The 20803-nt window shown below is 50.8% G+C and overlaps 6 protein-coding genes across 6 annotated transcripts; 3 read left to right on the top strand and 3 right to left on the bottom strand.

Moving 5' to 3' along the window:
• Nucleotides 1-334: 334 nt before the first annotated feature.
• On the top strand, nt 335-5713 carry Z518_03227 (uncharacterized protein; the record flags this gene model as incomplete). The annotated part of the gene is made up of 1 exon (XM_013420253.1): nt 335-5713. One exon carries the CDS (start codon nt 335-337, stop codon nt 5711-5713), a length of 5379 nt encoding a protein of 1792 aa, XP_013275707.1.
• A 1387-nt stretch (nt 5714-7100) lies between these two features.
• Nucleotides 7101-8741, top strand: Z518_03226 (uncharacterized protein; the record flags this gene model as incomplete). Its single annotated transcript, XM_013420252.1, has 1 exon — nt 7101-8741. The coding sequence occupies one exon, from the start codon at nt 7101-7103 to the stop codon at nt 8739-8741; it is 1641 nt and encodes a 546-aa protein (XP_013275706.1).
• A 597-nt stretch (nt 8742-9338) lies between these two features.
• Nucleotides 9339-12434, bottom strand: Z518_03225 (uncharacterized protein; the record flags this gene model as incomplete). The annotated part of the gene is made up of 1 exon (XM_013420251.1): nt 9339-12434. One exon carries the CDS (start codon nt 12432-12434, stop codon nt 9339-9341), a length of 3096 nt encoding a protein of 1031 aa, XP_013275705.1.
• A 417-nt stretch (nt 12435-12851) lies between these two features.
• On the top strand, nt 12852-14660 carry Z518_03224 (uncharacterized protein; the record flags this gene model as incomplete). The annotated part of the gene is made up of 1 exon (XM_013420250.1): nt 12852-14660. The coding sequence occupies one exon, from the start codon at nt 12852-12854 to the stop codon at nt 14658-14660; it is 1809 nt and encodes a 602-aa protein (XP_013275704.1).
• Nucleotides 14661-15243: 583 nt separating this feature from the next.
• Nucleotides 15244-15768, bottom strand: Z518_03223 (uncharacterized protein; the record flags this gene model as incomplete). The annotated part of the gene is made up of 1 exon (XM_013420249.1): nt 15244-15768. One exon carries the CDS (start codon nt 15766-15768, stop codon nt 15244-15246), a length of 525 nt encoding a protein of 174 aa, XP_013275703.1.
• A 1777-nt stretch (nt 15769-17545) lies between these two features.
• On the bottom strand, nt 17546-20527 carry Z518_03222 (uncharacterized protein; the record flags this gene model as incomplete). Its single annotated transcript, XM_013420248.1, has 3 exons — nt 17546-18866; nt 18917-19285; nt 19332-20527. The coding sequence occupies 3 exons, from the start codon at nt 20525-20527 to the stop codon at nt 17546-17548; spliced, it is 2886 nt and encodes a 961-aa protein (XP_013275702.1).
• Between the last annotated feature and the right edge of the window lie 276 nt (nt 20528-20803).

Raw genomic sequence — 20803 nt, 5'->3', positions numbered from 1 at the left:
ATCTGTCGATGATAGATCCACAGCAACGAGAGATAATCCATGTGGCAATTGCAGTCTATGAGCTCTCATCGCGCTCCGCGTAGAGACGCGTCGACCAATGAAAGTATGCCGCGGTGGCTCCTCCACTCCACCCTTTCTCATTGGGTAAAGAAAAAGTACGTCTCCAACCCGCAAAAACTGCACCACTCCCAAAAAAATTTCACGCCCGCACGACCTTGCGGGTGGCAGGTTCCAAGTCTCCCCACGATGTCGATCTGAGGTCTAGGTTCTCCGAGGCCTTTTACCTTCAAAGGTTTGTTGCACCAGTGGCCTTCAGGTGGATCAACTTGTCCGTATGGGTCCCGTAAAAAGAAAACTGGCAGCCGAAGATTCGGCTATGACGAAGCCACCGAATAAACGACCCAAATCCGATGTCAAACCGAAGACAGAGAGATCACATCCCGAGCAAGACAAGAGCCAGAAGCCCAAGATCGTATCCGTTTTCGCGAAAGAGCAACCTGCATTCCCTCGAGGGGGTGCGAGTCTGCTGACTCCATTAGAGCGAAAGCAGATTCAAGCCAAAGCATCTCGTGATGCAGTAAGAGAGCAGAGAAGACAGACCCCAGATTTCTTTGGAGGAGGAGGCACCAAAGAGGATGATACGGGCGATGAGGATAGCAATTCCGCATCAGAACCAGAAGTGAAGAAACCGGCCAAACGGCCACGAAAAGAAAAAGTCCGTTCCAAAAGCTCTGAAGGTCAGAGCTCGGAGGCTCGAATTGGAGGCCTCAGCTACAAGCGAATAACAACGGGCTCTCTTATACTAGGCCAGATCACGTCAGCAGGTGCGAGGTCTCTGACAGTCGCACTACCAAACAATCTCGTAGGCTATGTGCCATTGACCTCGATTTCTGCTCAATTAACTGGGAAGATACAAGACTTGCTCGAGGGGAACGACGAAGAAAATTCCAGTGACAGCGAGCAAGAGGACGAGCAAGATATTGTCCTGACCAACTATTTTCGAGTGGGACAGTACCTTCGGGTTGCCGTGACGTCTACTGAGCAAGATGGACGTGGGAACAAATCAAGCGCACGAAAACGAATCGAATTATCTGTTGAGCCCTCCTTGACCAACATCGGGATCCGTCGAGAAAATCTCGCCATTGGTGCCACTGTCCAAGTATCAGTAAGCAGCGTTGAAGACCACGGATTAGTGGTAGATCTGGCGCTAGAAGAACAAGACGTCCGCGGGTTCATTCCTCAGAAGCACCTGCCAAACGATCTTCCTCTGCCTGATATCAAGACTGGTGCCGTTTTCTTGTGCTCTGTGCTGGAAATCCGCTCCAACAACAAAGTCGTGAAGCTGTCCGCCGATCCCGCAATAGCTGCTCCGTTGAAAGCTGCGCCCTCGGTTGATATTTTTCTCCCTGGCACCAATGCCGAAATACTGGTCAACCACCTCACCGATGCCGGGCTTTCCGGAAAGATTATGGGCTTACTTGATGTGACCGCCGACGTGGTGCACTCGGGCTCCTTCAAAGACCGAGAATCATTCCTCGCCAAGTTTGACGTTGGCGACAAGATTGTAGGGCGTCTAATTTGCACCTATCCTCTCTCAGAAACGAAGAGATTGGGCTTCTCAGTTTTGGACAACGTGCTCAATCTGGAGCGCACTCGAGAGTCAGACTCAGAGGGGGGCCAGGCATTGACTTTGTCTTCCATTGTCGAATCTGCGCGGGTGATTCGCGTTGAGCCCGGTCTAGGAATCTATCTACAGTTAGGTCCGGACACAATCGGCTTCGCACATATATCTCGTCTCTCCGAGAAGAAGATAGAGATTCTCTCTGAAGTGAGCGGTGCGTTCAAGCTGGGAACCGAACACAAGGCCCGTGTGATTGATTTCAATCCCGTTGACCGCCTCTACCTTGTCTCTCTCCAACAGAAAGTCCTTGAGCAGCCTTTCCTCAGATTCGATGATGTGCCCCTTGGTGCAGTCGTCAAGGGGACAATTGAGAGATTACTTATCAAAGAAACAGGTGTTCAGGGTCTGATAGTCGCTCTTGCGGACGGCCTAAGCGGTCTTGTGCCTAGGATCCATATGTCAGATGTTGATCTCAAGCACCCCGAGAGAAAATTCAGAGAGGGACAGACCGTGACAGCCAGGGTTTTGTCCAAGGACCCAAATAAACGTCGTCTAAAACTGACCTTGAAGAAAGCACTCGTCAATAATGATCAGAAAGCGTGGTTGCGATTTGAGGACATCGAGTCGGGTGATTCCACGGCGGGTACATTAACCAAAGTGGACCGGCTTGGAGCCGTCGTCCGATTTTATGGGCCCGTCCGGGGATTTCTTCCAGTATCTGAAATGAGCGAGGCGTACATCAAGGATGCCACGGAACATTTTCGTGTGGGTCAAGTTGTGTCGGTCAACGCCATCAGCATTAACGCAGCAGAAAATCGCTTAACTGTTTCCTGCAGAGATGTCAATGCAGCTACTCCATCGATTGAGAGCTCTCTGGCAGCGTTACAACCTGGTACCATTGTTAAAGGCACGGTCTTTGAAAAGTCACAAAATGATATCTTGCTACGGTTAGATGACTCGGCTGCTATTGCACGATTAACCCTGGACCACATTTCCGACGGTTCGGTGAAGAAACGAGAATCTGCTTTTCACAAGATACGAGTTGGGCAAAAGATCGACAACGTTCTCATTCTACAGGTTCAGGCAAAGAGAAGACTGGTGTTGGTATCAAACAAACAAAGCCTGGTTCACGCTGCTCAAGAGGGCTCTTTTCTCAAGAGCTATGAACAACTTCAACGAGGGGCCATTGTGACAGGCTATGTTTCGAGCATTACCGACGATGGCGTGTTCGTTAACTTTGCGGGCGGGATCAGTGGCCTAATCACAAAATCCCAGCTCTCGGTTGAGAAAGAAAACGAAACAGACTTCGGAATGACCAAATTACAACCTGTCTCGGCCAAAGTCTTGTCCATTGACTACAAGGGTGCCACCCCAAGATTTTGGTTAACCATGAGAGAGACCTCTCAGAATGGCGATTCGAAGGGACCGACAACTGAGTCTGCAGGCGACTTGCCCAAACTTTTGGACCCCGTGGATACAAGCCTCGCAAGTGTCAGTGACCTAGTAATAGGCAGAATCACTAAAGCACGGGTGGTATCGGTCAAGGACACACAGGTCAACGTGGAGCTAGCGAAGAACATACAGGGGCGCATCGATGCTTCCGAAGTTTTTGACGAATGGAAAGATATTGAAGATCGCAAGAAGCCATTGAAGCGATTTAATCCGAAACAAGAACTCGTGGTCCAAATACTTGGAGCACACGACACTAGAAACCATAAATTCCTACCGCTTACACATAGGAAGGGGAAGAATACGGTGCTCGAGCTCTCGTGCAAGCCGAGTTCCATTTCAGCTCCAGGAAAGACCAGTCTTACCCTGGCAGATATGTCAGTGGGGTCCAAGTGGCTGGCCTTCGTCAATAACATCTCCGAGGAATGTCTTTGGGTGAATATATCACCTTCCGTCCGTGGAAGAATTCGGGCCACGGACGTCTCAGATGATCTATCCCTCGCGGCCAATCTGCCGAAAAACTTCCCCATCGGATCTGCTTTGCAGGCTCATGTCCTCGCCGTCGACCTTGAAAAGGCTCATTTGGATCTATCCGCCAGGTCGGATGGGACTGCGAGTTCTCTGACCCTCGAGGATATCTCGAAAGGTCTAATACTTCCAGGCCGAGTCACCAAAATCACCGATCATGGGATCCTGGTCCAAATAGGCGATCAAGTTGTTGGAGCCGTTGATTTGATTGATATGGCCGACGATTATAACGATGCGAACCCCGCTAAATACCGGAAGAACGAGGTCTGTCGGGTCTGTGTGCTCGGCGTGGACGTCGCAAACAAAAAGGTCAATTTATCAACGCGTCCTTCCAAAGTATTGAGCTCTTCGATGGAAGTAACTGATCGAGAAATCACGTCCCTCAGCCAACTTGCAGTCAATGACGTGGTCCGAGGCTTCATCAGCAATGTAGCAGATACAGGTGTCTTCGTGATACTGGGACATGGTGTCACGGCTTTTGTCAGAGTAACTCATCTGTCAGACAGCTACCTGAAAGAGTGGAAAGATCACTTTCAGCGCGATCAGCTGGTCAAAGGAAAGATCATCATGGTCGATGAGGCATCTGGGCACGTCCAGATGAGCTTAAAGGAATCGGCCTTGAAGCCCGACTACAAAGTCCCGCTTACCTTCAATGACTTGCATGTTGGAGACATTGTGACTGCCAAAGTGGTTAAAGTCGAGTCTTTTGGGGTCTTTATTCTGATCGACAACTCTGAAAATGTACGCGGGCTCTGTCATCGCAGTGAGATTGCAGAAAAACGAATCGAAGATGCCAGCAAGCTATTCACCGAGGGAGATGCGGTCAAGGCCAAAGTACTGAAACTGGATCCAGCCAACCGAAGAGTCAATTTTGGGATGAAAGCTTCTTACTTTTCTGACGCTGTCGGAGACGACGAGGCAGAGAGCGAGGCAGAATCAGTAAAGGAAAGTTTCGAAGATGGTGGCGCTGAAGTTGATCAAGAAGCGAAAGACGCAGGCGATGACAAAGCTGAAGAGGCTGATGATACTGACGAGGACGAATACGATGTAGACGACCTCGATGACGACGGTGCACATGTAAAAGAAGCCACCTCGAGTCTCGACAAAGGGCCGCAAAACAATGGCCTCAGCGTCGGGGGTTTCGACTGGTATGGGATTGCTAAATCTCCCAGCACAAAGTCGAACAGGAGAGCGGCCGAGTCGGACTCGGAAGATGGAAAATCAACAACATCGCCGAAGAAAAAGAAGAAACGCGCCGAAATTCAAGTTGATCGTACGGGAGATCTAGACGTTGGCGGACCTCAATCGGTGGATGACTTTGAGCGGTTACTCATCAGCGAGCCCGATTCATCACTTCTCTGGCTCCAATATATGGCATTCCATCTCGAATTAGGTGATGCGGATCAAGCGCGACAGATTGGAGAGCGAGCATTGAAGTCGATCGGACTCGGACAAGAACAAGAAAAGATGAATGTGTGGGTGGCACTATTGAATTTGGAAAATGCTTATGGGAACGAAGAGACGGTTGAGGCGACGTTCAAGCGGGCGTGCGAATACAACGATCCCCAAGAGATTTATTCCCGATTAACCAGCATCTACATTCAATCGGGCAAACACGACAAGGCGGACGAGTTGTTTCAACAAATGCTAAAGAAATTCGCGCAAGCTCCCAAAGTGTGGATTAATTATGCGACTTTCTTTTTCGACACCGCGGCGGACGCCGACAAAGGACGAGCTTTGCTACCTCGTGCCCTTCAGGTTTTGCCAAAATTCACACATTTGGATGTGACAGTGAAATTTGCGCAACTCGAATTCAAGTCCCCGAATGGATTGGCCGAACGAGGGCGAACCGTCTTCGAAGGATTAATCAGTTCATTCCCCAGACGAGTGGACTTGTTTAATGTTCTTCTTGATCTGGAGCTCAAATTGGGCGACAAAGAGCAGGCCCGGGGGTTGTTCGAGCGGATCTTCAGCCACAGACTCAAACCCAAGCAGGCCAAATATTTCTTCAAACGATGGCTGGCTTTTGAAGAGAGAGAAGGGGATGAGCGACGCATCGAAGAAGTCAAGGCCCGGGCAGCGGAATGGGTGCGAACAAGCAGAGAAACAAGATAATGGATGATACAGATGGAAGAATGTGACGCTTCGTCTTTCCTTGAGCCCGACACCAAAGTCCTATCAGATCACAGATTTGCATCAGCAGGGAATGTGCTTGCATTTTTATTATTTTGTGGGTATGACGGCACAACTTGGGAAGTTTTTGTCATCCCCGGAGAAGTACGATCCAATTCAAAATAAAAAATTGTAGTTGCATCTGGAGTGCGTTAGCTTAATGTCTCGTCGATGTTAGGGTTTGCGCAGCGTGGGCTGATTTCAATTGACCGGGCGGAAAAGTGCTTCCGTAGTTTCGGTCAACGGAGTGCCATGGCCCATCCCCCCATAAGAGATTGGATTTCCAGCAGCCAGGTCAGTTTGTCTCTTCGTTGACAGGGAGTCAGAGTGAGAAGTTGACTTTCTTTTCCGATTTGCTGTACGTCCTCGTCGGGCACCTATTCACCGCCGCAAAGTTCCGAATCAATAGAATAAGCATTATACAAAAGGAATCATCGTCACCAATCGCTTGCGAAGATGGAGTCGAGGTACCAGTGCGTAGGTCCGGGTACAGGTACACGTATAGGCACCGGGCCAGGTACCAAGGTGGAAGTACCACGACGGGTGGTGAAACCAAGTGGTTTTCTTTACTCATGGAAAGCCAGGTTGAATCCTTTTGCAAAAACTATCATGTAATGGAGAGACGGATGGCATGGAATAAGCCGTAGATGGCAGGTGAGAAAAGCGGATGGGGGCAGTTGACCTGTGCCAGGTGTTGGCTGTTGCCCGCGTGGACCCGCGGAGCCAACCGCAGCCAGGCGAGATCGGATCAGCAGGGAGAAGGGAGCCAAAGAAGCAAAGAACCATGCCCCTGAGCCAGCAGCTTAAGGTTATTATCACAGGTGGGCGTCGTCATCATCCCACTGCCACGAGCCCGCACAGGCATCTCTACGGCACCAGCCTAAAGCCGCAAGCAAAGGCGCAGAATGGCCTTGTCTTTCGGTGTCGGCCAAAGTTCAGTCTGGTCGGGACTTCCGCCAATCGTCCTCACTCGATAGCCTTTGCTTGCCTTATCTTTTCCTCGCACACGACTCGTCTCGATTCTCCCGGGGCGTCGTGCGAGACAAGAGATGACCAACCTCACCATCCCCCCCCCAAACTACCTCTATTGGATCCTGCGACATTGTATTTGCCGTCTACTTCATCATGCTATCCTTTTCATCTTTCCTTTTCAACCATCTCCCACCACGACCTCCGCTGCCCCTACCTTGTTGTCGACCCCTCCGGTCGCCATAGAATATATCTCCGGACGGAGTCGAAAACCACAGCATCCAGCGATGCCTCCTTAACTCATTCTGTATGCTTGATCCGGGATACCTCTGGAAGACAACATCCTACACAATATATGAAGATGATGATCCCACGCTCCTTTGCTCAGAATCCTCTGATGCAGAGGCAACACATTGATTTCAATGAGAAGGACCACTTATCCAAAAGGAAACCCAACGGCATTTCTTCACCTTCACCACCTCGTTCAGCCCTATCCCAGCGACTCTCCCAACAGACCGGCGATTCCGGCTACAAGCCTCATTCTGATCCCGTCAAGATTCCACCCCCTACCGAGAAGAGAAGCTTAACTCCGTCTCGCCGATCCGAACCTTCATCGCGACAGATACCAAGATCCGTTCCCACTCCTCAAGCGCAGGATATACCCAAGAGGAAGGAGTCGGTTCAAGATATCCTCTCGTCGACCACCATACCTATCCGAAGAAAGCAGAAACCCCGGCCTAGCCAACGACTGCCCAAGTGCGATTACGTGGCCGACTTTAGTAAACTCCTTCGAGATGATGTTCAGCCGAGCGGTGATGGAAGTTTGTCCGGAAGTTGGACGAATCCGCAATTTGAGGGACTCTTCGGCAATATTGACGGACTGGTGGAAGGTCAAATGATTGTGGGGAGTGAAGGGGTGGATGCTGGCATGCTGTCAACCAGATCCATCTCAAGCGAATCTATGCCTTCGCTGGCTTCTCCGGACGATGATAGCGCCACAGATGTTGCTAGCGTTTCTCCGGCTACCATTCGATCTCCCTCCGATCATCGACTACGACAAATGGCCAGCTCCGAAGATTGCAGCAATCAACATCCACTCCTCGCTTTGGATGAAGATGACGATTATAGTGGGACTTCTACACCGGAACTGGCCATGTCGCCTCCTTCAAGACTGAAGCGGAAACCAGTGCTGGCAGAGAAGCGACAAAGCTCGTTCAAATCTAGTCTGACAGCGTCTCTCAAGGCTCTCAAATCTGCTGCGCAAACCATGTCCAACATTGCCAGCACGCCTCCTCTTGTCCAATCCGACGATTTTCTGACCAAATCCATCTTTGATTTCCAACCAGCCTTGACTGATGATCGACGACCTCCGCCGTCGGACGAACCTCCATCAGCGGCTCTGAGAAGATACCTGAATCCCCACTCCATGGTCCCTTCTGATTCACCAGCACAACTCCACTTTTGGGTTGATGAAAAACCAAGTCCCCCTTCTTCGTCCGAAATCAGACCGAAATTGAAGATCAAGAAGAAGTATCAAAACCAGAACTTACCATCATCTCCCGACGACCAGATCAGATTCAAGAGACCAAAAAGTACCGCCTCTCAACTTCCCCCAATCGTTCCATTGGCCACCTGCATCCCATCCAGCATCCGTACAGCGCACGCATCAAGTCCACCGACCTGGCTTGAACCCGACGGTACTCCCAGCAACAAACACCGCGCCGCCCAAGCGCTTTGGGAAGGAGCGGAGGATGGGACCAACGGAGAGGGTCAACCCCGAACACGTGAACCGCGTGAAAACAGGGATTTCTTGCGTGTCTTCGTCTGTGAGATGAACATGCGCAAAAAGGGGAAGTTGAGCGACGAAGCCGTTGGACATGCGAGATTGTGGCTGCCGCCAGTTGACGAAGGAGAGAAAGACAAAGATAAAATGGAAGGCCCTAAGGCTCCAAGGAAGACCGGACTAGACAGATGGGCGAGTTGGTCCAGTGAGGATTTGTGATACCTTTGGGTTCCTTCATTTCCTTTTTGCTCTCCCAACAAAACTCCCGCACGCGATGGAAAAGCAGAATACAGGGTGTCTCTTTTACAATTACAAGTAACGGCTACATTCTTATGTCACAATCGGGCGAGCGAATAAATGAAGGTGGACGAGTTATCGGTCATAGGAGATTCTTACCTGTGTCATTGAGCCGAACCCCTTGATTGGATGTCTGGCTGTGCTTTGGGCGGATATCGTGTATGATTATCATGATTGATTTCCCTATTCTTTAAAATGTGATAGAGTTCTTGTATAGATGTATGTCTACTATATTCATCGCGGGAAAGTTTTGGGGGGTCGAGGAGCACAATCCGATCAGGAACAAGGCACGGGAAAAAGACGAGAGATTTGTAGAAGGCAGAAAGAAGATGTGAGAACTGGGGGCATGGGGGCAGTGTCATTAGGGTCGAGATCACTGTGTGAGTTGATAGTTCTCACGGTCTGCAATGCATAACGGAGCTCTCGATCGTGAATTCTTCAACTCGACAATTTCCCATTTGCTCCCATTCCACTTCCCTTTCCGATTCAAATCTCCCAGTTCATACTCCGTAGTGCTCATCATCTCGCCACATACGCCTCTTCATCAACTCTCGTTCCCTCTCTCCAGCATGTGAGTATCCACTCGGCACTCACAATGCGTGGAATTCTCCGACTTTTCCACCTCGAGACCTCGCGACGGAGCAAAGGGAGATCCGAGTCAGCATGGGCAATGATGTGCGTGATTGTAGATTTCTCGTCGTCAGACACGGCACCGAGGTTGTCACTAGGCAGGATCTTTGCGCCCGCAAACAGCGCTATATTCCCTATCGTGGCATCGTTTACCTCGTTCTCAGTCCCTAACGTTGGCGTGGACGTTGACGCGTTTGAATTGTGCTGATTTATTTCATCTGGCCGATCAAAGAAAAGCACTAGGCCGCGAAACATGAATCCTTTCATGTCGAGATATTCGGGAAACAAGTCTGGGATTTGGCTCTCATCTCCATCCTCGTGATCGTCCGGCATCTGAGCCATACACTCGCGAAGCTCGTCGATACTGGTATCCCTGGCGTAGCTGTCGCCGAATTCATCGGCATTGTCTGCCCATCGCTCCTTCATGCCTTCCGGGACGAAGAATAAATGCCGCTCCAATTCCAAAGGGACCACCATCTCTGAGAACCCTCGCGCGAAATCCCGCTTGGCTTGATCAATGCAGTCGAAGATCCAGGTCGGCTTGACGATCTCTTTATCCCCGCGTTTCTCAAGGCTCGCGACTTTCACAGTCCGACGCGCTGCGATGCAGATTGTGCCTTCGACAGCTGTGTGCGTCTGGACGATGTTGCCGCCGTGGGCTTTCACCAGCGCTTCGAGTTCGAGTTTGGTTTTCTTGTGCGGTGCCGGCAGAGCCGATTCCGTCACGACGTAGAATGTCAGGCCAGCAAAGACAGTGCTGCCCGGTCCCTCCGGGAGAGTGAGGGCATTGACGTCTTTGGCACTATATCCTGCAACCGTGACGGTCTTCTTCCGCGCCTTTGTTCGGCGTTGCTTCTTCTTTGCGTCGTCCACTTGCATTGCCGTCTGTTGTTGGACCTTCTCGTACGAATCGCGAAGGTCTCGGAATTCTTCTAGCGACAGAGCCGTTTCCCAGTTCTTGTCTCGTCGCAGTCTCTTGAATCGTGGGAATCGCAGCGTCATACCGCAGCCATAGTCGTCGCTGGCTGTCACTTGTGCGGCTTTGACTTCTACCACGAGCGAGTCTTCAGGCTTGATCCAGACATCGGGTCTCTCTTTTGCCATGTTTGTTGGTGAGCCGAGACCAATGTATTTCGTTGGAGGACGCTTCGGGTCCCAATCTATCCATTTCCCGTCCGTTTCATGGCGGATGGCCGCATAGTCATTGGCAGTCATGCCGCCGCCGACTCTGAAGAAGGAAATAAATTTCTTCGACGGTCCTTGACTTTGAGATGCAGTTTGGCCTTGACTCTCAGACTGACTCTGAGACTGGTTCTGACTGTGTGGCGGACCCTGACCAGCTCTGAGACCGCACAGGAAGCTGGACAGGCTTCCCCCGCGATGGCCGGAGCCATAGAACCCGCCGATGATGAGACAGTCCAGAGACTCGCCAAAATCAGTCATATATTCTGGTTTAACCTTCTGCCAGTCACCAGAGCGATCGTCCAGACGGTATGATGATCGGGGATTCTTCAAGACCAGTCCTTCAGACGCCTGGGCAACGGCTTCTCGGAGCCGTGGCTCAATGTCATCCGCCGAGGTGGCAACCTGGTATTCATGAAGTTCGAGGCGACGGTGGACGGACTTGACGCTGGCTTCTAAGGCTCTTCGGCGGTCTCTGAGAGTGTAGCGGGTCAGAATTTGGTCGTTGACAAGGAGGACGTCGAAGACTCGGAACAGTGGTCTTGGTCCACCTGCAAATGGATTGCGTTGTTGAGACAGAGCGGCCGTTTTCAATGTCCCAAACGCCACTGCAGCATCCGTTTCCGGATCCCAGGTGATCATCTCGCCGTCAAGAATGATGTTCTCAACACCATCTCGGAATGCGTCTTTGATAAACTGGGTGAGGGCACCTTCCTTGTCTTGAAACCCCTCGCCGTAGAGGTACGTGTAGTCTTTGGCTTTGCGCGACCAGAATTTGAATCGTTTTCCGCCTGGGACTTCGTCGTCGGTAATCATATGTAATTGTATCCGCTCACCGTCCAATTTCTCTTCAATCCAAAACTCGGGGTCCTCTTCGGTCGGCCGTAGTCTTTGAACGACCTTGTCGAGTGTCTCCGTCAGAAATTGTGCGAGTTGCGGTTGAAAGCACTGCATCAATGTCACTCCCGTTTCATCGCCTTCAAGACGGGTGTTTGGATCGTAAAGTTCCCAGCATACCCTCCGAAGGTTGCTGGATACATTGAAAAGTGTCTCGGCATCCGGATGCCAGAGATGAAAGAAAGTCTTTTCTGTTGCACCGACGGCCATTTGTTTAAGGATGATTCGAATCAACCACATGAGTTCATCCGCATTCATCCGTTTGTAGAACTCGGTAAGAACAGGCAGTTGAGTTTCTTCTCTTGGGGCTTCGGTCAACTTGTCCAGAAGGTCATTCACCTCCTCAATGGTCATATCTCCAACGTCTACTCTCATAGGTCGTTTGGAAATTACTTCGTGGCATCGGCCGGCAAAGTCTCCGGCATTATGAGAACCACCTGGCAATTTCCAGTTCAGGAGACTCAAGGCATCCTCTGAACGTTTGTCAATTTTCATAATCTTGACCAGTAGCTTCGCGAGGACTTTCTCCTTTAAACCGTAAACGCCACGATCACGATCTTTGTCAGGAATGATAAGACGCATAGCAGGATAAAAGTCTTCTCCGACTTGACTTCGCCATCGAGCAATATATCTTTCAATGATCGCACGACGCCTCTCGGCAGGTGATGTTTTGGGACGAACACCGGGACCTAATTTTCTTCGGTTCATCATTGCGCCTATTGGTTTGTTGGTTCGGTTTGCGATAAGAGGATTGAAAAGATCTTCGAAAAGTGTGTGAAATGGAAGAGTCTTGGAATGATTGTGAGGTCGATTAGGATATTCCTCGTCCAATCGTCGTTCAATTTCGGCGCGGCTGAGTTGACCTCCATCTCTGGAGTCAATATCCATCTCCTCGTCGTCCGACATAGTGAGACGGTCATTCAGACTGTCAACGGGGTATCAAGGAGGACTGTGGCATGATGCACCAGACTTGATGAGCCCTGAAGGTGAATGATATGCAGGGGACTGAGGAGGTGATTGAATGAAGAGAAGATTTGATGTCACGGCCTCGTCCGACGCGCCAAGAAATACCCGACACGAGATCATGTGACTTATACCCATTTTGGGACATCGGTTTCCTATCTCAAACAGTCAAAGCTGACAAGGACACGACCTTTGAACTCTTCTCTATCCCAGACTCTTCCATACGCATCCTCAGCCTTCCCGACAATGGGAGTTACCTGAGCTGTTACAAAACCCTTACTAATCTCCTCAACTCCCACCTTCGTTTTATTTGCTGTCGATGCGGGCGCATCTCTGTTCGGTCCGTTGTCTCATGGATTGATGACTGAGAAACAGGCACGGCGTCCACCTGTGGCGCCAAAGCCATCATTCATTCAACAGGATGCTGCCTCTCCGAAGACCTCCCCTGTTCCTTCGCCTGCGTTGAGAGGTGCTACAACGGCTTTTGGTCCCGGCCCGGCCAAACTTTCCAATGACGGTGCTTCGCATAATCCATCCGCAGGCGCCTTACTTGCCGCGACTGCGGCCGCCAGCAAGATACAACAAAATCAACGACAGCAACAAGCGCAACCTGCTCGACAAAATGCCCCTTCACCATTAGAACCTCCTTCTACCCCTCGTGGTCGTGCTTTGACGACGGAAAACCTACCAGTCGCTGTGTCCAACCATTCTTCGATTTCTCCTTCAAAGCCTGGGTTCCAACCTCATCTCCCTCGATCAACCTCTGCTGTTGCTGCAGTCGCGGCCTCTGCGAGAACGAGTCCTGCCCGCAGGCCAGAAATTAAAAGAGATCAGACTGGTTCATATTTGAAGAAACCGGAATTGTCACATGAAGTCAGGCAGAGGGGCATGAGCACAAGTAGTAACAGCGAGACTGTTCAATCTCGACAAAAGAGTCCAGACGCTCTTGCAGGGGCCATTGCTTCTATGACAACAGCTCCCGTTCAAGCACCAGCCCAGAACACAAGCGTCGATAGGCAGAAGACTGATCTGGGGCCCATTCCTCGTTTGACTCTTCAATCACCACATCGTTCATCCGCATCAAGTCCACCCCCCTCTGGAACAGCTGCGGCAGTGACAGCCACCAAAAACGCCGCCAGTGTCGAGGCAAGGAAGAGAACGCCTTCGACATCCGGAGAAGGTGCCCTCAATGACATATCCCGTGATATTGGATTGTCCGCCCAACCCATAGCCTCGAGCTGGCCTCGAATCAGGTTCACACCGCCACAAACTGATTCGGAAAGCGATTCCGTACGGACGACATCAGAAACCCCTCGAAAACCGCTTCCCGCACCGATTCCTTTGCGACCGAGTGTTGCCGCTATTATTGCGCAAGAACAAGCCAATAAGACAAACTCCAATTCCCCCATTTTAGACGCTCGAACCAAGATGACGGCCAGCTCTCTAGCTGATGCTATGGTGGCGTCATCTCTTGCATCCCAACATACAGGCTCACGAGTGGCACCGCCATCAAAGAAAGTTCCTCCAGCAATACCACGCAGAAGATCCAAGTCGGTTAGAGTAGTGAGCGGTGGAAGACATCATTCGCATTTTCCCAGTCCGAAGACTGACAGCGTTTCACATCCACCGAAATTGACACCGCTTCCTGTGCGGCCGATGAGGCGCACCCTGCGGAACCAATCGCCCGAACGTGATGATGTTGCGGATGAACAAACCAAACGGGGGAGACGACATTGGAGACGACATCCTAACATGCATCATGAAGGTGACCGTAAGAGGTGGAGAGACAAAGTTACGGAACGTGAGAGGAAAAGGTACGAAGGCGTCTGGGCTGCTAATAAGGGTGTTCTTGTTGATCACGACCTCGATAATCCAGATCTTGAACCAGCCAAGGACGGTACTCTTCCAAGTGATCTGGTGGTCAACGTGGTGGTGCGGGACATTTGGGAACGCAGTCGTTTGCCCAAAGATGTTCTGGAAGAAGTGTGGGATTTGGTTTCCCAACCAGGCGCGAAAACTCTGAATCGCGAAGAGTTCGTGGTTGGTCTATGGTTAATTGATCAACGGCTCAAGGGAAGAAAGTTACCAATCAAGGTATCGCCTAGTGTGTGGCAGAGCGTGAGACACACTCAGGGAGTAAAAATACCGAGTAAACCTTTGCAGAAATAGAATTTAATTCATAGTGTTTGAAATGACGACTATTCGGCGGACGTATGGAGTTTCCACTCCGCCTGCCCTACCACTTCTGAGCCTTCCATGTCATACCGTATCGTAGAATACACGCCACTTTCAACTTTTCCGTGGTTCTTCTGATCCGACACCTTGACTCTCCTGTCCTTCTCATTCGCCCAGCGATTCTGGGGGAGGATGCCTTTGTAGACAGAATGGTTCTTGGAACTCCTCGCCAACTCGACTAACTCGACACGGCGCCTCTGTTGCTCCGACTCGGAGCGGCGATGGTTGAATAAACTTGCGTCACTCTTGAGCAGTTTGATGGATGGGTGGCAAGCATGGCATTGTACCAATTTTGATTGGTTGCTGGCACATGCCACCAAAGGCTGCCTGGGTCGTAGGAACATTGGAAGAGCCGTCCTCGGCGGAAATTCTCATCATAATCATGGTCGTCGCAACGTTTGACTGATCGCTCGTCGTGATTTTTATTCATCGCCTTGCGGCCTCACCACTCTATTGTTGGGGTATCATAATGCTGAAACTTTTCCCTTCCTAGCCAAAATTCTCGTGAAATGATGTGTCATGAATCCTCTTCGGTGACTTCAACCGCAGTTTCCCGGACCACAACAGGTCGAGTTTGTCTCCAGCTTTGATCCTTGAGGTCATATGTAGACGCCTTTGGTGGAGGGGGAGGAGGTCGTCGTTGCGGGCTGGGAATAAGGTTGGATTTCTCGTTGGACTGGACGAGGGTCGTGTGGATTTCCATGACCTTGGAGCCGGCCCGGATCTCATGGAATTGGGCAGCGTCATCGACATCCGCGTCAAAGAGGACTACTTGGCGGACAGGTTTCCCGGATTCATCTTCGGGATGACAGTCTTCCAAAGGATCACTATCGGCATCAGAATCCGGGTCTACCGGGACGATTTCGGTGGGTTCGGCGAGATCACGAGACCAACGGCGAACGCTGTCGACGATGGAGGCGTGGGCTACAATCCGGTGAAGATCAGGTATTTGACGACGGCATTCAACGTCGAGTTTGGCTTGAGAGAGGTGGTAGACTTTGTAGGCTTGGATAGCTGGGTTGGTGGAAGTGGAGGTCAACATCGTCCCGCGTTTTTCTGTGTGGGGCTGGAGAAACCGACGAGAGGACTGCCGAATATATGGTTTTAGCAGAACAGGTCAAGATCCATCTGACCAGGGAATCGCAAGAGTCAACATACTAGGGGGTTACCGAATACACAATTGTTGACCAGGCGCAGGTGAATAAAGTTGTTGAACTATCGGCGGTAAAATACAGATCCTGTCGATCAGGTCGGAACAGGCGGCTGTGTCGAGGAGCTGCTTTGGCGGAAGCGGAAGTGGGAGGTGCCAAGTTAACCAAGTGGGACGCCGGATCAGGCGGAAGATTAGGGGAGCTGGGCGGATGATCTCATGGTGAGAGATCCAGAGGCTCAGGCCGCTCATCCCTGACCCTTACTCGGATTCCCATTCTCCATTCCCGCGTCCTCCGTGTACTATTTCTCTTTCCTTTGACCTGATCCTCACCCTCACCTTGACCCGGACCGAGGCTGACACAGCGCCTTCGCTTACTTGATTACGTATGTAATCTTCATTATGCCCCGCAAAACTCTATTAGGGACAACTCATATATGCTCCTAGCGATAGGTAAGCGTTCGCTGCTGAAGTCCGACCTCTGCAGGCAATCATCGTCCACTATCTAATATGTTGAGTGACAGTCCAACCAGGTATAACGGTATTCTTTCGAACCCAGTCCCTGTCCATCCAAGAGTCAATTGCTCCGACCTCGCCGCATCCACGTCACGTGGGCGATGGTGATACGGGGCATTTGGGAACCTATTCATAAACTACTAGTAGTTCAAGAACATGTCTTTTTGATTACCCGGGATACTCAACGTGCTCTTCTGCACGAGTCGACTCTTTACCGGTGATTTGATCGGAAACCGTCCGGTCCGCGGGCGCCCCATTCTACATACAAAACATCCCGATCTCAATAGAATGATGCATGAAATGTCGAGAGGGTATCGGTCGAAAGTCGGAAGCCGGACATGAAAATCCCTCAACCATGAGCCTCTCCATACGTGTCTCTGTGTCATATGTCCTAGACTCTTGAGTACGAGTACTTTGACTGGCGAACCAGCATATAGATGGATACTTTCTCCCCGATGGAATCCAAAATGTGATCCAGAGCAAATGCGCGGAATATTCCTCCCTTCCAGCTGGGCCTTGGTTGGGTACACGTCAGAATCGACTCCGAATACTAGCGAACAAACATCCCCGCGATAATTGAGTAATTATCCCTGCCCATCCCAGTCGTCTTCTCCTCCAAGCTTCATGATCCATTTGAGATAAGAGAGAAGAGAGAAGAGATCTATACTTCCGACCCCGAGAAGAAGCAAGATGCAGCTACTGCAGATGATATTGGTGAACTGCCAAGTGTCCCAGAAGAGTATCCAATGACTCCGCCCAAACAACTTAATTTTGCAAGCATCATTAATCCGGATGGGAGGAGGAAGTAGAAAGGAAAAGGAGGGGGTTTTTCCTCCTCCGTTTAGGGGGAGGGAAAAATAATTCTGTAGCAGCCGAGGTCCTCACTCCGAATGTGATATCATCGGCCATCGACATCACTGCAGTTGACATGGCGAGACGTATATGACAGAGTTGATAAGGGGGCTCCAGAATCCGTGCAAATGCTTCCAATTCTTGCCAACCGATCGCCGCTGATTTATCCTATTCCTTATCCTCGTTGGGTACCAGGTAATTCAATCCCATTGCACATGGCTAAACATCTCCGTCTTCACGATATCATATCCTATCATTTCATTTTGCATTCCGTCGATAATCTATCTGTCAATCATCAAAATCAATAGTACATGTCGTCATCAAAGCCCAGGTTTTGAGACCGCATGGAGCGTTTCACTCCCGGTCCCGTGCCGCCACCTAAAGGTACGTTCATCATAGCATTCATTTTCATATTGCCGCCTCCGACTCCCATTCCCATTGCCATATTAGTCATATCCATCCCGTTCATCGCGTTCGGTTTCGAATAAGTGCTCGCTGGAGCAGCAGCATACTGCCCATACGCGCCATCCCCAAGATCTGCATCCGGACCCGTGCCCGTACCCGGATCATAATCATATGCGGAGTACTGCATCCCATTATACGCAGGAGAATTTCCATTCGTATTGACATGACTGCTGGAATTCGTGGTGCCGTCACCACTATCAAAGAACGACAGGTCCAAACTGGCCCAATCCTGTTGAGGCTCGCCCCAGTTCTCGAAACCCAGCGCCAGTTGGCTCTGGTCTTTGAAGAACCAATCCTGTGTTTCTTCAATGAGGCTGTCGATGCCGCCGAACAACTTTGCGGCGTTTTGATCGGCAGCAACATGGCTGGCGGCCCCGGACGTCGCTCCACTCGCGCCACCCATGCGCGCTTGATGCGCGTTCCACGCATCTTGTTGTGCTTTGGTCAGGTATGTCGAGGGTCGGATCCGGTGCATGTCGCGGTTCAAGTCGGCCGCCGATTGGGGCGGCATGGACAAGCCGCCGGATGACCTTCTTGTGTCGATGGTGTCGGAGGGTGATGGGACCATGGGCACAGATAAGCCAGGGTACGTCATGGGCACCGTCGTCGAAGGGAGCCGCATGGCTTGTTGAGAAGATTGCTGAACATTTCGAGCCATCAGGTCGGGTACGGCGGGAGTCGCATGGATCTGCTTAGCCATGTTTGCTAGAGAGTCTGGCGAGAGAGGCGAGGGTGCACCTTCGGCGAGTCCCCATTTGGCTTTGACTCGGGTGAAGACCATTTCCGCCTCTTCGGGCATGTCGATGTTCCATTTGTCGGCGCACAGACGAAGAACTCGTAGGGTACGACGAGCTGCCGTCCAGCATTCTCCCATTTCTTCCAGATGTTTGACCCCGTGAATGATATCACGTCGGGCATTTTTGTCTGGCAGATTCAACAGATGGATCGTACATGCCGAATGCATGATGTAAATCGCAATGTTGCAGATTTGTCGAAGGCCATGTGTTCGTCTGTATAACCGAAACAATTTCGATACGGCGGCGGCGCCTTGTGTACAGTACTTTCGGGGCGACACATGAGCAGGGAGTGGTGACGTCGTGCGGTTGTACTTCAGGAATGGCCGATACAGGTGGATGTATAAGAGCTGGAAAAACATGCTAGACCTTCTCAGCTATGGGTTGTGGGTTCTGTTCTCAATCTGACTTACTGAACCAGGAGGACTTGGGGTAGTTGTCCCTCGCGAGGCTCCATTTCTGCCGGGAGTCCTTGCTTCCATGCTTCCAGTCTGGTATGTAGATCACTCAGTTTTTTGAGCTCGGCTTGTCTGGAAAGAGGCTTGTCGAGCAATTGCGGGATATAAAACGAGGTCAAGAGATCACTGGAGATTTCGGCCAGTTTGGACAATTGCAAAGCTACTGCTCTCGTGCGAGCGGGTTGAGCATGTGCTTGAACGATGCCGGTGTCGGTGTATGGCGACCACATCTCACTGTCTTCCGAAGGAAACACCACCGGCTTTTTCACCGTAATATTAGGCATTTGTAGCTGAGGTTGTCTCCCCAGATAATTGGACCAGCATCTGCACACGTCAGCGAGATAGGGGTAATCATACGGACACCACACACTTGTCGAAGAGGAAACATCCCCAGAATGTGATCCGTCTTGCGTCAATATCCTCATCTGTTAGTCGAGATGATTCATTGATGGGAGCGGCATCCACGTTCAATCCCAAATCACACGCCATTCGAAAACTCATTCCGCTGTACACCCATCCTTTGCTCTCGTGACCGCATCCGGCTTCTCTTACCGACATCAGCGCCAAAGCTTGGACAGTGCAGATTTTGGCATTGGCAAATTCGTCATTCTCGTAGAGGAGTCTCTTTGCCTCGGCGAAAAAATGATCTCCGGTGGTACCGGAATCCTCGGGATCGGCTCGAGCTGCCGGTCGCGATGAAAAATGACATCCAAGAGCAAGCATAACATTGACCAGGAGAGAAGAACAGTATTGTGATGGCGTCCCCGTCAGAAAGTCGCGGTAGAAGAGTCCCTTGGCCAAAGTGGTAAAGAATGCATAATGCCAGCAAAAGTACATATTCATAAAATGAAGAATGAGTTCTTTGTCCTGCGTGACTGTCGTCCATGATAAGAGAGCTTCTTCACGGGGTCGAACAACACGTTCTTGATGCGGTGGCAAGTTGCCAGAGCCTTTGTGTTCGTAATCCTCAGGGAGCCAAATCAGATTGGAAGTGCCGCCGATGAATTTGACGGATCCATCCAGCATCAAATCACCCATCTTTCCCGAAAGCTCAGCTTCAAATTTAGGGACACTGGGTTCTTCTTCTCCATCGGCTGGTGAATCAGTGGGGTCCTCGATCAAACCTTTCTCTTGGGTTTCTATGCTAGTCGCGAGTTCTTCAAGACTGTCACATGTGCGAATCTGACGGACAAGATCCATGACGTCGTCCTCTTCAGCATTGAGAATGGCTTGGATGAGGATCTGTAGGGTGGAATTCTTGGTCTTGGTAGCGTCCACCTCCTTTTTGTAAACTCCTTTGCGACGATGATCGGTATGAGGTGCGTATTCACATTCCGTCAAATAGACGGAAGCGCAGGCGGCACATTTGGGCAGGTTTCCGTCGCATTTGGACTTACGCTTCCGACAAGCAATGCAAGCGGTGCTCACACATCGCCTTTTGGATGAACCTCCGTCTTTGTCTCTGCTCTTATTCTTTCCCTTGCTTGAAACCTGTATTGAGGAATCTGCATTTTCCGATACGTCTATGAAATGGGGGGGTTGTTCTGGCTTGATCTCAGGATCCATGGTGGGGGGGAAACGAAGAAATTGGATTTTATTCAGCTCTCGCAAATGGGCATTGTACGGTGATCGTAGAAGGTCGGCGCAAGGGCATTGTCTCGTAAGATCAGGTTCCAATCGAGCATCGAACAAAATCTGTGGGTGTCGCAATGGCGAGTAATTCGAGAGAATTGTAAGAACTTATGACACGGCGGAGAGGCCGATACGATATCGGGCAACTGTGGGAAAATGGTCCTGGCAATCGTTATTTGGTGGTGAGAGATGATATCAAATCAGCCGCAG

This window comes from Rhinocladiella mackenziei (assembly GCF_000835555.1).
Source record: "Rhinocladiella mackenziei CBS 650.93 unplaced genomic scaffold supercont1.2, whole genome shotgun sequence".
Taxonomy (NCBI): Eukaryota; Fungi; Ascomycota; class Eurotiomycetes; order Chaetothyriales; family Herpotrichiellaceae; genus Rhinocladiella; species Rhinocladiella mackenziei.
This window is presented reverse-complemented; position numbering and strand designations above follow the sequence as displayed.